We start from the raw sequence: 11,051 nt of genomic DNA, 5'->3' as shown, positions 1-11,051 counted from the left end.
TAGAGACTGGGCACGCCCTGTCAGTATATGATAGGAGGTCCTATTACGCCTTCCTTCATAGGATCTACTTCAGCAAGCGCAACCAGTCAGGTTGCTTAATCTGTGAGACAGGATCTGGGGTCGTGTCCAGAGTTCCTGACATGCCTCAGTTTACTGGACTGTCCACAAAGCGACTCCTGCCCTAGGCACTCGTGACAGGCCTGGAGAGAAGTACCACCAAGGATACTGATCTCACAGCCTCAAGAAGCAGGCAGGCCCCACCGGCCCCTTCCCCGCAGCGGCTGCCGCGTGAATACCGCGAGAGTTCGCCCCCTCCCCCCCCCCAGCAGTAAAACTGTCAAAGGTGGGAGGGGCGGGAGCGCGCATGTGCGCAGCACCGCGCGCAGTGTGCGCCGCCCGGACCCCGCGCCCCGCGCCCGCGCCCCGGCCCGGCCCCGGCTCCGGCTCCGGCCTGGCCCGGCCGCACTCGTTGGGCGCTACAGGTAAGCGCCGGCCTTGCTCGCCCTACCGCGGCCCCGGCGCCATCCCGCGCCCCGCACCAGCTGTGTGCCCAGCCTGCCTCCCCGCCGCGCCTGGACCCGCGCCGCGCCCCGCTCCCCGCGCCGGCGCTGTCCTCCCGCCTCCTCCTCCAGAAAAAGTCGCCATTTTGGTTCACTGCCTTCGCCCCCCCGCGGTCGGCGCTTCCGGGCCAGGCTGCAGCCCGTGTCCGGCCTCAGGTGACAGGTGGGTGGCCACGGGCCTTCAGGTGCTCCTCTTGGCAGCGCTGGCCACGCCAGGCGAGTGGCCTGAGTCCGCGGAGGCGCCCTCTTCTCTGGAGGCTACAAGCGAGATCCTGGGGACCCCAGGTGGTGGAGGGATTTTCCTCCTACTCTGGCGACCGTGCTTTACCCCTAACTCTGATCTCTGCCCAGGCACTGAAAGACTGGAAGGGTGTAGCAGGCCCTTTACGCGTGGCCTCAAATGTTATCAGGATTCTGGATGACTCGTTTCCTTCTGAAGCTACAAAGCGAGGACACCCAGAGAACTTTGGTTGATTTAAGACCCTCCCTCCCCTAGGCCCAGGATGGGGTGTTGCCCTTGGCAGTGGACAGTGATTGTCCTGACCTCTAACCTGAGTGCTCCTGGATATAGCAGCCCCTACACATCCCCTCTGATTGGAGTTGATCAAAAACTGTCAAGCTCATCGGCTTGAACCTTGCTCTTTGGTACCGCCCCCTTCTGTGGTTTTGGGCCTCTGAGAGGCCTCTACATGGCTATGCTCAGGGCCCCCCTCAGTTTTAAGGTATGAGATGTCCCAAGCAGAATAGGTCCCTGGAGCCCTCACCCCCGCCCCCAGTATGCTTTGTGTCTTCAGCCTGGCAGGCTCTGGAGCTTGGGCCAGTATTGGCCATAACTTGTTTAGCTGAAGTGGGTTCCTAGGCAAGGAACCAAGAAGTTGGGAATAGCAGAAATGGTGGCCTGCTAGCCTGTGGTGGCTCAGGGACTGAACCAGTGCTTCCATCTGGGTGGAGGGGCCCTGACTACACAGAAGGCTGAGAAGACAGGCAGGTAGGATGGCTGAGCAAGAATGGGGACCAAAATGGAGTTCCAGGGGGTCTTAACTTTGCCCACAAGAGATGGATGCGTGTGGTGAGGAAGTGGCCTTCAACACCCACATTGGCTTTCTTCTGTGTCCATACAGAGGTCGTCAAGGGTGCCCATCTGGGTAAGTTAGTATCACATGTCATCTGGATGGGCAGGGGCCAGGGACCTGAGGAGAAGGTGTCCCTGAGGCATCATGGTGTGGCTGCCAGCAACCATTACTGTTGTTAATTGTCCCCCAAGAGGGATATTGTCAATCTCCTTCCTATTGCATAGGCCTTTTCTGAACACAGCCTCCACCTGATCCTTTGCACACTGTGGTACTATGTGTCTAGATGAGGGTGAGGTGAGTGTGTCAAATGTAGCAAGAGTTTCAACTCTTTCCACACTGTTCATGCCTTCTGGGTTATTTGGAGAGACCTTGTCTGTGCAAACCCCCTTCCCTGAGTTAGAAGTCCCCATTACTTTTCGATGTGATAGATAAAGGAGGCCAAAGCTAGAGAGGCCTATTGTGGGCCTCTAGGATAGTCCCAGTGAAAGTCCTGGGTTGGGCCCATTCAGTTCATAGATCTGTGCACTTGCTCTATAGAGATGACTGAATCCTTCTGTGTTGGAGGAGGCCGCCGGCTTCAAGGGTCCAGCAAAAGTGGATCTGGAAAGGGTGGCAGCCGGAAGGAGGTCCAGCTTCCCATGTTGCAGGACCCACCAAAGCTGGGTGAGGAGCTAGAGCAGAAATCAATTCTAGAAGATACAGATAGCCAGTAGTAGAGTAGGCTACCTTTTGGGGTATCCTGAGGACCTTCATGGGGTGGAGATTATTAGACAGCCTGAGGCTTAGGCTCTTGTCTTAGGTTAACTATAGCCCCTGGGCCTTGGTATGGGTAAAGTAAGACTTGGTCTGGGCTTGCTGCCCCTTGGGGGTTGGTGATGTTATGCAGCCACTGAGCCTTGCTGTCTCCTGTGCTGCAGGTATGCCAGTGGTCCACAGTGGACATACAGTCCCTAGCCAGGCCTCACTCTGCTTTGACCCCGGAAACACTGCCAGTGACAGGACAGAAGGGAAGAAAAAAGGGAGGCCGAAAGCTGAGAACCAAGCTCTCCGAGATATTCCTGTGAGCTCCCTTGGGGGATGAGGAGCTCATACTATTCAGCCTGTGAAGGCCACAGCCCTTCCCTTCCCTGTCCTGTACACATCCTATGCCAGCTTGTTTCAGCATGTGGCTTAGGGCCCTTACATCTGACGGTTATAAGGTCCCAGTGGGCTATGTTGGTAGTCCACAGCATAGATCTGCAGCATGGCTTGAATACTTGCTCTGCTCTTAAGATTAAAGGGCTCATTTGGTTTCGGGGAGCTTTGAGTCTGGGTAGCTGCAGGTCAGCAGCTTGGCCTTTTTCTCTGTCCAGCTCTCCCTGATGAACCAGTGGAAAGATGAATTCAAGGCACACTCAAGGGTGAAGTGTCCAAACTCAGGGTGCTGGCTAGAGTTCCCCAGCATCTACGGGCTCAAGTACCACTATCAGCGGTGCCAAGGGGTAAGGGGCTGTGGGTCGGGGAAGAGGAGGCCTGGGAGTGCATCTGGGCAGAGGCCCCCGGGGCCCCATCCCACACCTACCCTCCCTGCCCAGGGTGCTATCTCAGATAGGCTGGCCTTCCCTTGCCCCTTCTGCGAGGCCGCATTCACCTCCAAGACCCAGCTGGAGAAGCACCGGATTTGGAATCACATGGACCATCCCCTGCCTGCCCCTAAGCCTGGCCCAGTCAGCCGACCGGTCACCATCAACCGGCCTGTTGGGGTCAGCAAGCCCATCGGAGTGAGCAAACCTGTTACTGTTGGCAAACCAGTGGGAGTCAGCAAACCCATTGGCATCAGTAAGCCAGTCACAGTCAGCAGGCCTATGCCAGTCACCAAGCCAGTCACAGTCAGTAGGCCCATGCCAGTCTCTAGGCCTGTGCCAGTCACCAAGCCCATCCCAATCACCAAACCTGTGCCACTCACCAAACACATGCCGGTCACCAAGCTTGTGACAGTTACAAAACCTGTGCCACTCACCAAGCCAGTACCGGTCAGCAGGCCCATTGTGGTCAGCAAGCCAGTGCCGGTCAGCAGGCCCATTGCCATCAGCAGACACACACCACCCTGCAAAATGGTATTGCTGACCAAATCTGAGAACAAAACACCTCGTGCTACAGGCAAGAACAGCAATAAGAAAAGGTACAGGAAGTCATTTTGGGTGGTAAGTTGTCAGATGTGCCTGGGGGGGTGAGAGGGCCACTGGGTTCGCCTGGACCTCACCTTACCTGCCACTTGCAGGGCTGCAGAGAGTTTGGACACCTGCCCCATCCTGCCCAAGCAGGCAAGGCCAGAGAATGGAGAGTATGGCCCATCCACCATGGGCCAGAGTGTGACTTTCCAGCTGGGTACAGATCCCAGCAACAGCTCCCTACTGCCAGGAAGTAGGCCTTTAATGGGCAAAGAGGCACTTCAGCCTGCAGACCCAACATCCCAGCCAGAGGAGGACCCCGAGCGCACAAAGCACAGTAAGATAAGAGCACTGGGAGACTGGCCGTGATGGGCTCTGGCCTTTAAGTGGTTATGTGACCAGAATCTTGGCACTCATTTTCTCTCCCCTGAGTCAGGAAGGAAACAGAAAACACCCAAGAAATTCACAGGGGAGCAGCCATCTATCTCAGGGACCTTTGGGCTCAAAGGTAAGACCCCAGCTAGTTGGAGACCTCTGGGACTAAGTATGTTAGTATTTAGCCCATATGTCTTATCCACATTGTGTATGCACACAGGCCTGGCCAAAGCTGAGGACAAGGCCCGAGTTCATCGATCCAAGAAACAAGAAGGATCAGGCTCTGAGGAAGTGCGGAAGAAGGTGCTGGCCACCCCTGTCACTGTCAGCAAGGAGGCACCAGCTCCTGTGGCCCACCCAGCCCCAGGTGGGGGCTGCCTGGCAGGACCCAGGACAGGTCTCCATGGTGGGCTGGATCCTGTAGCAAAGGCATGGGGGCTGCCCCTGGAGTCCAGGGCATTCAGGAGCCCCACAAGCCTGAGGCCTGGCCCTGCCTCACAGGTGGCCCTGAGGAGCAGTGGCAGCGAGCCATCCATGAACGCGGGGAGGCTGTCTGCCCCACCTGCAATGTGGTTACCCGGAAGACCCTCGTGGGGCTCAAAAAACACATGGAAGTATGTCATAAGGTAAGCCTTCTGCCCCCACCCCTAACCCCCAAGGTACTGGGAGGGAAGATCCCCTGACTTTGATGGATTTCTCATAGTTAGGCCATGTCTACAGTTGCAGGAAGCACTCAAATGCCAGCACTGCCGGAAACAGTTCAAGTCCAAGGCTGGTCTCAATTACCACACCATGGCTGAACACAGTGCCAAGGTATGCTGCCTGACCCCCAGCTCCCTCTCTAGCCCTGACTGCTGACCTCTCATTCCACTACTGCTCCTCTATGCTTGATTTTGGATCTGTGGCCCTAAACTCCTGACTGGCATCAGGTCTGAGGCTTGCTCTGTCTTCAGCCCACTGATGCTGAGGCCTCTGAAGGGGGAGAACAGGAGGAGCGAGAGAGGCTTCGAAAGGTGCTGAAGCAGATGGGACGCCTACGTTGCCCCCAGGAGGTCTGTGTTAAGCCATGTGGGGGAGTTTAGGACTTGGGCTGGATGATTGCTTACCTGGTCTCTGACCTGGATCCCCAGGGCTGCGGAGCTGCCTTCTCCAGCCTCATGGGTTATCAGTATCACCAGCGGCGCTGTGGGAAGCCAGCATGTGAGGTAGACAGTCCCTCCTTCCCCTGTACCCACTGTGGCAAGACTTACCGATCCAAGGCTGGCCATGATTATCATGTGCGTTCAGAGCATACAGCCCCGGTGAGTGACCTATAATCTACCATGTCCATCCTCTAGTGGCCTGTGTTGTGTCATGCATGTATTTGTGAGTTCATGTGCTCCCTGATAGGTGTAATCCCTGCCTTTAGTGATCCTAAGTCTTGTGTGTCCTAAGAGGAAGGATGGGAGCCTGGTGCACGCACTAGTGTCTTGTTTTTCTTGTGTCTATATCTCCCACAACGTGCATTCAGAGACCACAAATGGCCTAGAACTCATGCCAACTCTAACTCCTAGTCTCTGGATGCCTTCCTTCTCCATGGCTTATACTGGCCTCTGTGTATCCTTGCTACCTAGCCCCCTGAGGAGCCCACAGACAAAATCCCTGAGGCTGAGGACCTGCTTGGAGTAGAACGGACCCCAAGTGGTCGCATCCGTCGCACATCGGCCCAGGTTGCCGTGTTCCATCTACAGGAGATTGCAGAGGATGAGCTGGCCCGTGACTGGACCAAACGGCGCATGAAGGATGACCTTGTGCCTGAGACTGCACGGGTGAGTGGCCCACCTAAGGGATGGGCAGGATCTTGGCCCTTGGTCATTCCCTAATTGCTCCCCCAACTTCTTGGTCTCTGACCAGGACAGGCCTCATTTAATTCCCCTGTGGCAGCCATGTTCTTGTGATCTTGGCCATCTACTAACCCCATCTGTGAAGGGGTCATGAGCCTGCTGCAGAAGCACATGCATTGTGTCAAAGCAGCATGTACCTCAGCCTGAAGCTTACCTGGTGCTGTGCCTGGCTTTGCAGCTCAACTATACTCGGCCAGGCCTCCCTACACTTAACCCTCAGCTGCTGGAGGCATGGAAGAATGAAGTCAAGGAGAAAGGCCATGTGAACTGTCCCAATGATGTAAGCTGGGACTGGCATATAGTGGGAGTGGGGTGTTGGGGCTCTAGGATAGAAGACTTGGGTTTGGCCATTCAGGTAACAGTAGAGGTTAAGACAGTGAGTGTCCTATTGGGAAGTAGCCATCTTTAGTGTGGCCAGCCTATCTTTGACCCTGCGTTCCTATAGATACCGTGTCAACAAAAGGGACTTCAACCTGGGGACCTATCTACCCACTCTGCCCAAATCCAGGGCTCTGGGGACCTGCCCTCAGAGAAGCCCCAGAGTGCTCTGGGGTTGAGGGTGGGTGCCCCTGTATGGGGTTGTGGGAGGGCTTCCTCCACAGCTGTCTCCTGCCTGCAGTGCTGTGAAGCCATCTACTCCAGTGTGTCCGGCCTCAAGGCCCATCTTGCCAGCTGCAGCAAGGTCAGTTCTGGTATTATCCCCATGGCTAGGTGGGGCACTGGGCACTCCCAGCTCTCTCTTGCCAAGGGTTTACCCGTATAGGTGTAAGATCCCTTCCCTTCCACTGCATATGATCTCACAGACTAATAGGTACTCAACAGGTGGCCCAGAATCGTTCTCTGTTCCCTACACTAGTTGTTTGGTTCCAAATCCTGCCCTGGAGTCTCCTTATCTTATGTAATATAAGTGTTCATCCTGACCTGAGCAGAGGGCACACTTGGCTTGAGATGAGGACATTCATCAAAAGACTATGACCTATCCCTACAGCACCTGCCTCATCCTACCCTTCTCTTATTTCCTACTCCTATAGCAGGGATGGCTTAATACTTCTATTGCAGGGTAATGTTTCAGTCCCTAAACCCACCATTGACACACATCCTAGAAGACAGTGCAGCTTCTTTCTGGCTGACCCCAGTCCTAACCTTTTAGCAGCAGGATAAGGGCTTGGACCAGATGTGGGTGCTTTGAATCTTCCGAAGGTTGGGTACTGGACCACTGTGCATTGCAGGGGGACCACCTGGTGGGGAAGTACCGCTGCCTGCTATGTCCCAAAGAGTTCAGCTCTGAGAGCGGTGTCAAGTATCACATCCTTAAGACCCATGCAGAGGTATGAAAGTTATCTTCTGGGCTTACAGACCTGGAGACTGGCCTTAGGGATGGGTGGTGGAAAACAGGTGGTTCAGATGGTATACACTGAAAAATCTGGTGTTATCTTCTCAAAATACAGTTCATATCTCCTGAAGTGTCAAGAGCATGGGGTGATACATCTTGAAGAAAAAAGAAAAAGCAAAAATAATAGTCTGGGGCTCCCCAGCTTGGTACCCAGCCACTGAGTGGAGCCTACCGAGGCAGGGGAAACCCTGTCTTCTGCCACTTCCTAGCAGTTGCATGCCCGACCAAAAAATAGTTTAGGTGGGTTGGAAAAATGTGTCAGTGGTTAAGAGTACTTTCTGCTCTTCCAGAGGATCTAAGTTTGTTTCTCAACAACTATGTCAAGAGGCTCACAACTCGTCATAGCTCTGGCTCCCTGGCCTTGGCCTCCATAGGCACCTGCACTCACATGTACATACCCACATGCAGACACACACACCAAAAAAAATAAAAAAATAAAAAAAAATAAAAATTAAAAAAAAATTAATGAAAGAGTTAGGTCTATAGCTTTGGATCAAGGTCCCCAGTCTTGATTGCAAGTTTTCTCTCCCTAGAATTGGTTCCGGACCTCAGCTGACCCACCTCCCAAACACAAGAGCCAGAACTCCTTGATGCCTAGGAAAGAGAAGAAGAAAAGTCTGTCGGGAGGAAAGAAACGGGGCCGTAAGCCCAAGGAACGGGCCCCTGAGGAGCCAGCATCTAAGCTGCCACCAAACAGGGATGACTGGCCCCCAGGAGGCAGAGACAAGGGGGCCCGAGGCTCTACTGGGAAGAAGGCTGGAGCTGGGAAGGCACCTGAAAAGTGAGCCTAGTGGGCAGGGCCTAGCCACCATGCCCAACTTTGTCCAGATTAGGGGAGCCAGTTCCAGACCTGTCCTCCACCTCCACACACATACCCATCTGTCCAGAGGGTTGGCAAACCACTCTGATCTCCCTGAAAGTGGACCTTCCTCTGTTTAGGCTGCCTCATGTGGCTAGGTGGGGCTCCCCAGGAGTGCCAGGGGCAGCAGCAAAAGTGCAATAGGCTGGGGGCCCAGCCATCCCTACAAGGACATTCTTGGACCTGGCAAAATCTAGAGCTTTGGTGCCATGGGGCATGAAGTGTGCTTGAACAGCCAAATGGCCCCTATCTCCACCTCCCTCTGGCCCAGTAGGGTCCCCACTCTGACTCCCTCAAGGCTCAGACATTCCTGGTGACCCATAATTGTGGGCTGATGAGGCACCTGAGCAGCCTGGCTGCCATCACTTAGGCCTCACCTCCACCCAACACTGGATCTCCAGTAACTCCCAGCTACCTCCCAGGACAGACCCTGTCTAGCTACTGCCATGCTGCCCTGACAGCCACCCACCCATCTGTCCTCTTGCATCCACTTATGACCCCCTTGCTTCTGTTTTCTACCTCTCTGGGCCTACTCCCCTCCTCTGTCATTTCTGCTGTGTTTCAGGCCTCACCCTACTGACAGGTGTGGTCATGGTAGAGTATGTAGCCTTCCAGGCAAGGAAAGAATTCTGTCTGTTCTACCTTCAGGGAGGCCCAGACCCATAGTTACCAACCTGAGAGCAAAGGACTAGAATGCTCCACCTCCAGCCTTTAGTTTCTGATCTTGTTGGCACCCTGAGGCATGCCTCCCTGGGGCCACAGCCATGTGAAGCAGAGGCTAGCCAGAAGGAGCCTCTAGCCCAGGAGTCGCGCCTATGAGAAACTGCTTATGTCTGCCATGCTAGGTGGGCCCATAAGCCAAGTTCCATGGAAGCCCTCTTTTTTTTCCCCCTGCTTTTATTGCTTTCAGTATCTAGTGGCAGTCAGTCATTGATACAGAAACTAAAGGATAGTGAAAGACGGGGTCTCAGCCAGTGTAGTGGCTCTAAGCTGGGTCCCACCCCTTTAGGGACCCTGAGGATAACAGGGTCTGCAGGTTGGGCAAGGCCTGGAAGAGAGATCTGGCCTCCTTCCTGGTTCTACTTTCTAACCCTAACCACTGCTCTGTGAGCCACACCGGAAGAAGGCTGGAGGGGGTGAGAACAGGCTTTTCCCAGTGTGGGTAGGGGTGGACTTGAGTCCTCTGCTTCTGATCCTGGACGATGTGAATTTTGATATTTGCCTGTGTGTGTCTCCTGGATGTTGTTGATGGCAGTCTTGTTGCTGTGACAAGTAGCAACCTTTTTTTAAATTCTGGGTTTTTTTTTTTTTTTGTTTGTTTGTTTTTTCTTTTTTATACAAAACTCAACAATTTTATGTTTTGGTGCTAAGGGTTACCTGGTGCCGAAGGTAGAGCTGGGCTGTAGTACTGGCACCTGCCCCCTAATCTCAGGGGGAGGAGTTCCGAGGAGATTTGGGATGGAGTCTTTTATACACTCCTATCTAGGAAGGCTCTGACTCTAGGCAACCCTGGCATGATATGCTGGGGGTATTGAATAGACTCTTCAATTCCTACACACCTTTGACATGATCAGAGGGTGGCCACAGAGGTGGGTAAAATCCAGTGTCAAAGGTCAAAGGGTAGGCTGGGGCTTTTGGGTGGTGGTGTGCAATTGCAGAAGGGAATGGGGCCCAAGTGTACTTTCACAACACCTCTGTGGGGTGTGACCATCCACCTCAGCCTCTCAGGTACTTGGCACTTGAAGGAAGAGTAGGACCTGGGTTTTGCTGGGGGTTGAGTTTCCAGGACATGCCTCAAAACCTTGATATGGGACTTGGGGTTCTGGTCACTTGATGTTTAGCACTTTAACTCCTTTGTCTTTGAGGTGGGTGGGGGGCAGCTGTCAAAGGCGGCAGTTGGATAGGTACCAGCTGGTGGTGGCTGGTAAGGGGTTTTGGCAAGCTAATCTGTAAAACTCTCTTCTAAGGTAGTAAGGCCCTCCCTGGGCAGGGTTCATCAGTCTGCCCACCTTCCTACTCTGGCCCAAAGGTGACTACCAGCCTACACAGACCCTCAGAGGGACCATCATGGCAGATCTCCAGGAGGTGGTGGGCTTAGACTTAGAGGCCCAAACAAACCCTGGGTCCTTGGCAAAATGCAAAAGTCAGGGTCTCTACAGATCTACCTCTGGCTCAGCGCTTGCCCTGCCCTAAAAAACAGAAAAGTGCCAAGGGCAGACATTTCATGCAGAACCAGGGTGCACTTTATGTTCCTGCACAGGCAGATATTGGTGCCTCCTGGGGGCTTTGGGGCCTTCCTGTCCATATAGTGGTTCTGAGGGGAGAGTCATTCCTGCGTTCCCCTGTTGGGTAGAACCCAGGCCCTTTGCCCTGGAGGCCTGGTTTCCCAGGTCACCCCTCATACCTGACTGCAGCGCCTCCTAAACTTTGGGTTCCTTGGTTTGGTTTTAATACAGTTCTCATTACACAAGTGCATTTCTGGCTATCACTTGTAACCATAGATATACATGCATATATATTCTATCTACAAAGTGTTTTATTTGCAAGATGTTTTTGAGGTGAGCGTGGGTCCTGCCCGCCTTGTGTTCATCTGTCCCCATCCTCATACCCTGGCCCAGAGTGGTGCGGTGGTGGGCCGTCAATTGTATGTATTAAAATTACTGTATCAAATAAATGTTTATTGATTTTTTTTTTCCAAGGGCTTTTGTGCGGTTGAGTTTGTGTTGAGGCGCAGGCCCTTCCTTAGGCTTGCCGCATG

General features: G+C 53.9%; 1 protein-coding gene across 9 annotated transcripts; it reads left to right on the top strand.

Annotated features, from left to right (window-relative positions):
- Nucleotides 1-399: 399 nt before the first annotated feature.
- Znf512b (zinc finger protein 512B) lies at nucleotides 400-10,991 on the top strand. 9 transcript variants are annotated; one of them, XM_028885219.2, is made up of 16 exons: nucleotides 400-482; nucleotides 2,171-2,296; nucleotides 2,551-2,693; nucleotides 2,986-3,794; nucleotides 3,894-4,120; nucleotides 4,220-4,291; nucleotides 4,379-4,555; nucleotides 4,660-4,784; nucleotides 4,879-4,971; nucleotides 5,112-5,210; nucleotides 5,289-5,459; nucleotides 5,772-5,966; nucleotides 6,220-6,321; nucleotides 6,661-6,723; nucleotides 7,271-7,369; nucleotides 7,968-10,991. In XM_028885219.2, the coding sequence occupies exons 2-16, from the start codon at nucleotides 2,173-2,175 to the stop codon at nucleotides 8,217-8,219; spliced, it is 2,751 nt and encodes a 916-aa protein (XP_028741052.1). In that variant the 5' UTR covers nucleotides 400-482; nucleotides 2,171-2,172; the 3' UTR covers nucleotides 8,220-10,991. The 9 variants fall into 9 exon arrangements, 8 of the variants coding, with proteins under 8 accessions (XP_028741052.1, XP_028741051.1, XP_037061393.1 ...); XM_028885218.2 differs by lacking the exon at nucleotides 400-482 and adding an exon at nucleotides 541-723; XR_005091463.1 differs by lacking the exon at nucleotides 400-482 and adding an exon at nucleotides 7,490-7,674 and having other exon boundaries at nucleotides 730-2,296; nucleotides 7,968-8,059.
- Nucleotides 10,992-11,051: the final 60 nt, after the last annotated feature.

This window comes from Peromyscus leucopus, chromosome 4 (genome assembly GCF_004664715.2).
Source record: "Peromyscus leucopus breed LL Stock chromosome 4, UCI_PerLeu_2.1, whole genome shotgun sequence".
In the NCBI taxonomy this organism is placed as follows: Eukaryota; Metazoa; Chordata; class Mammalia; order Rodentia; family Cricetidae; genus Peromyscus; species Peromyscus leucopus.
Note: the sequence above shows the minus strand (reverse complement) of the source record. Positions and strands in the feature narration are given on the sequence as shown.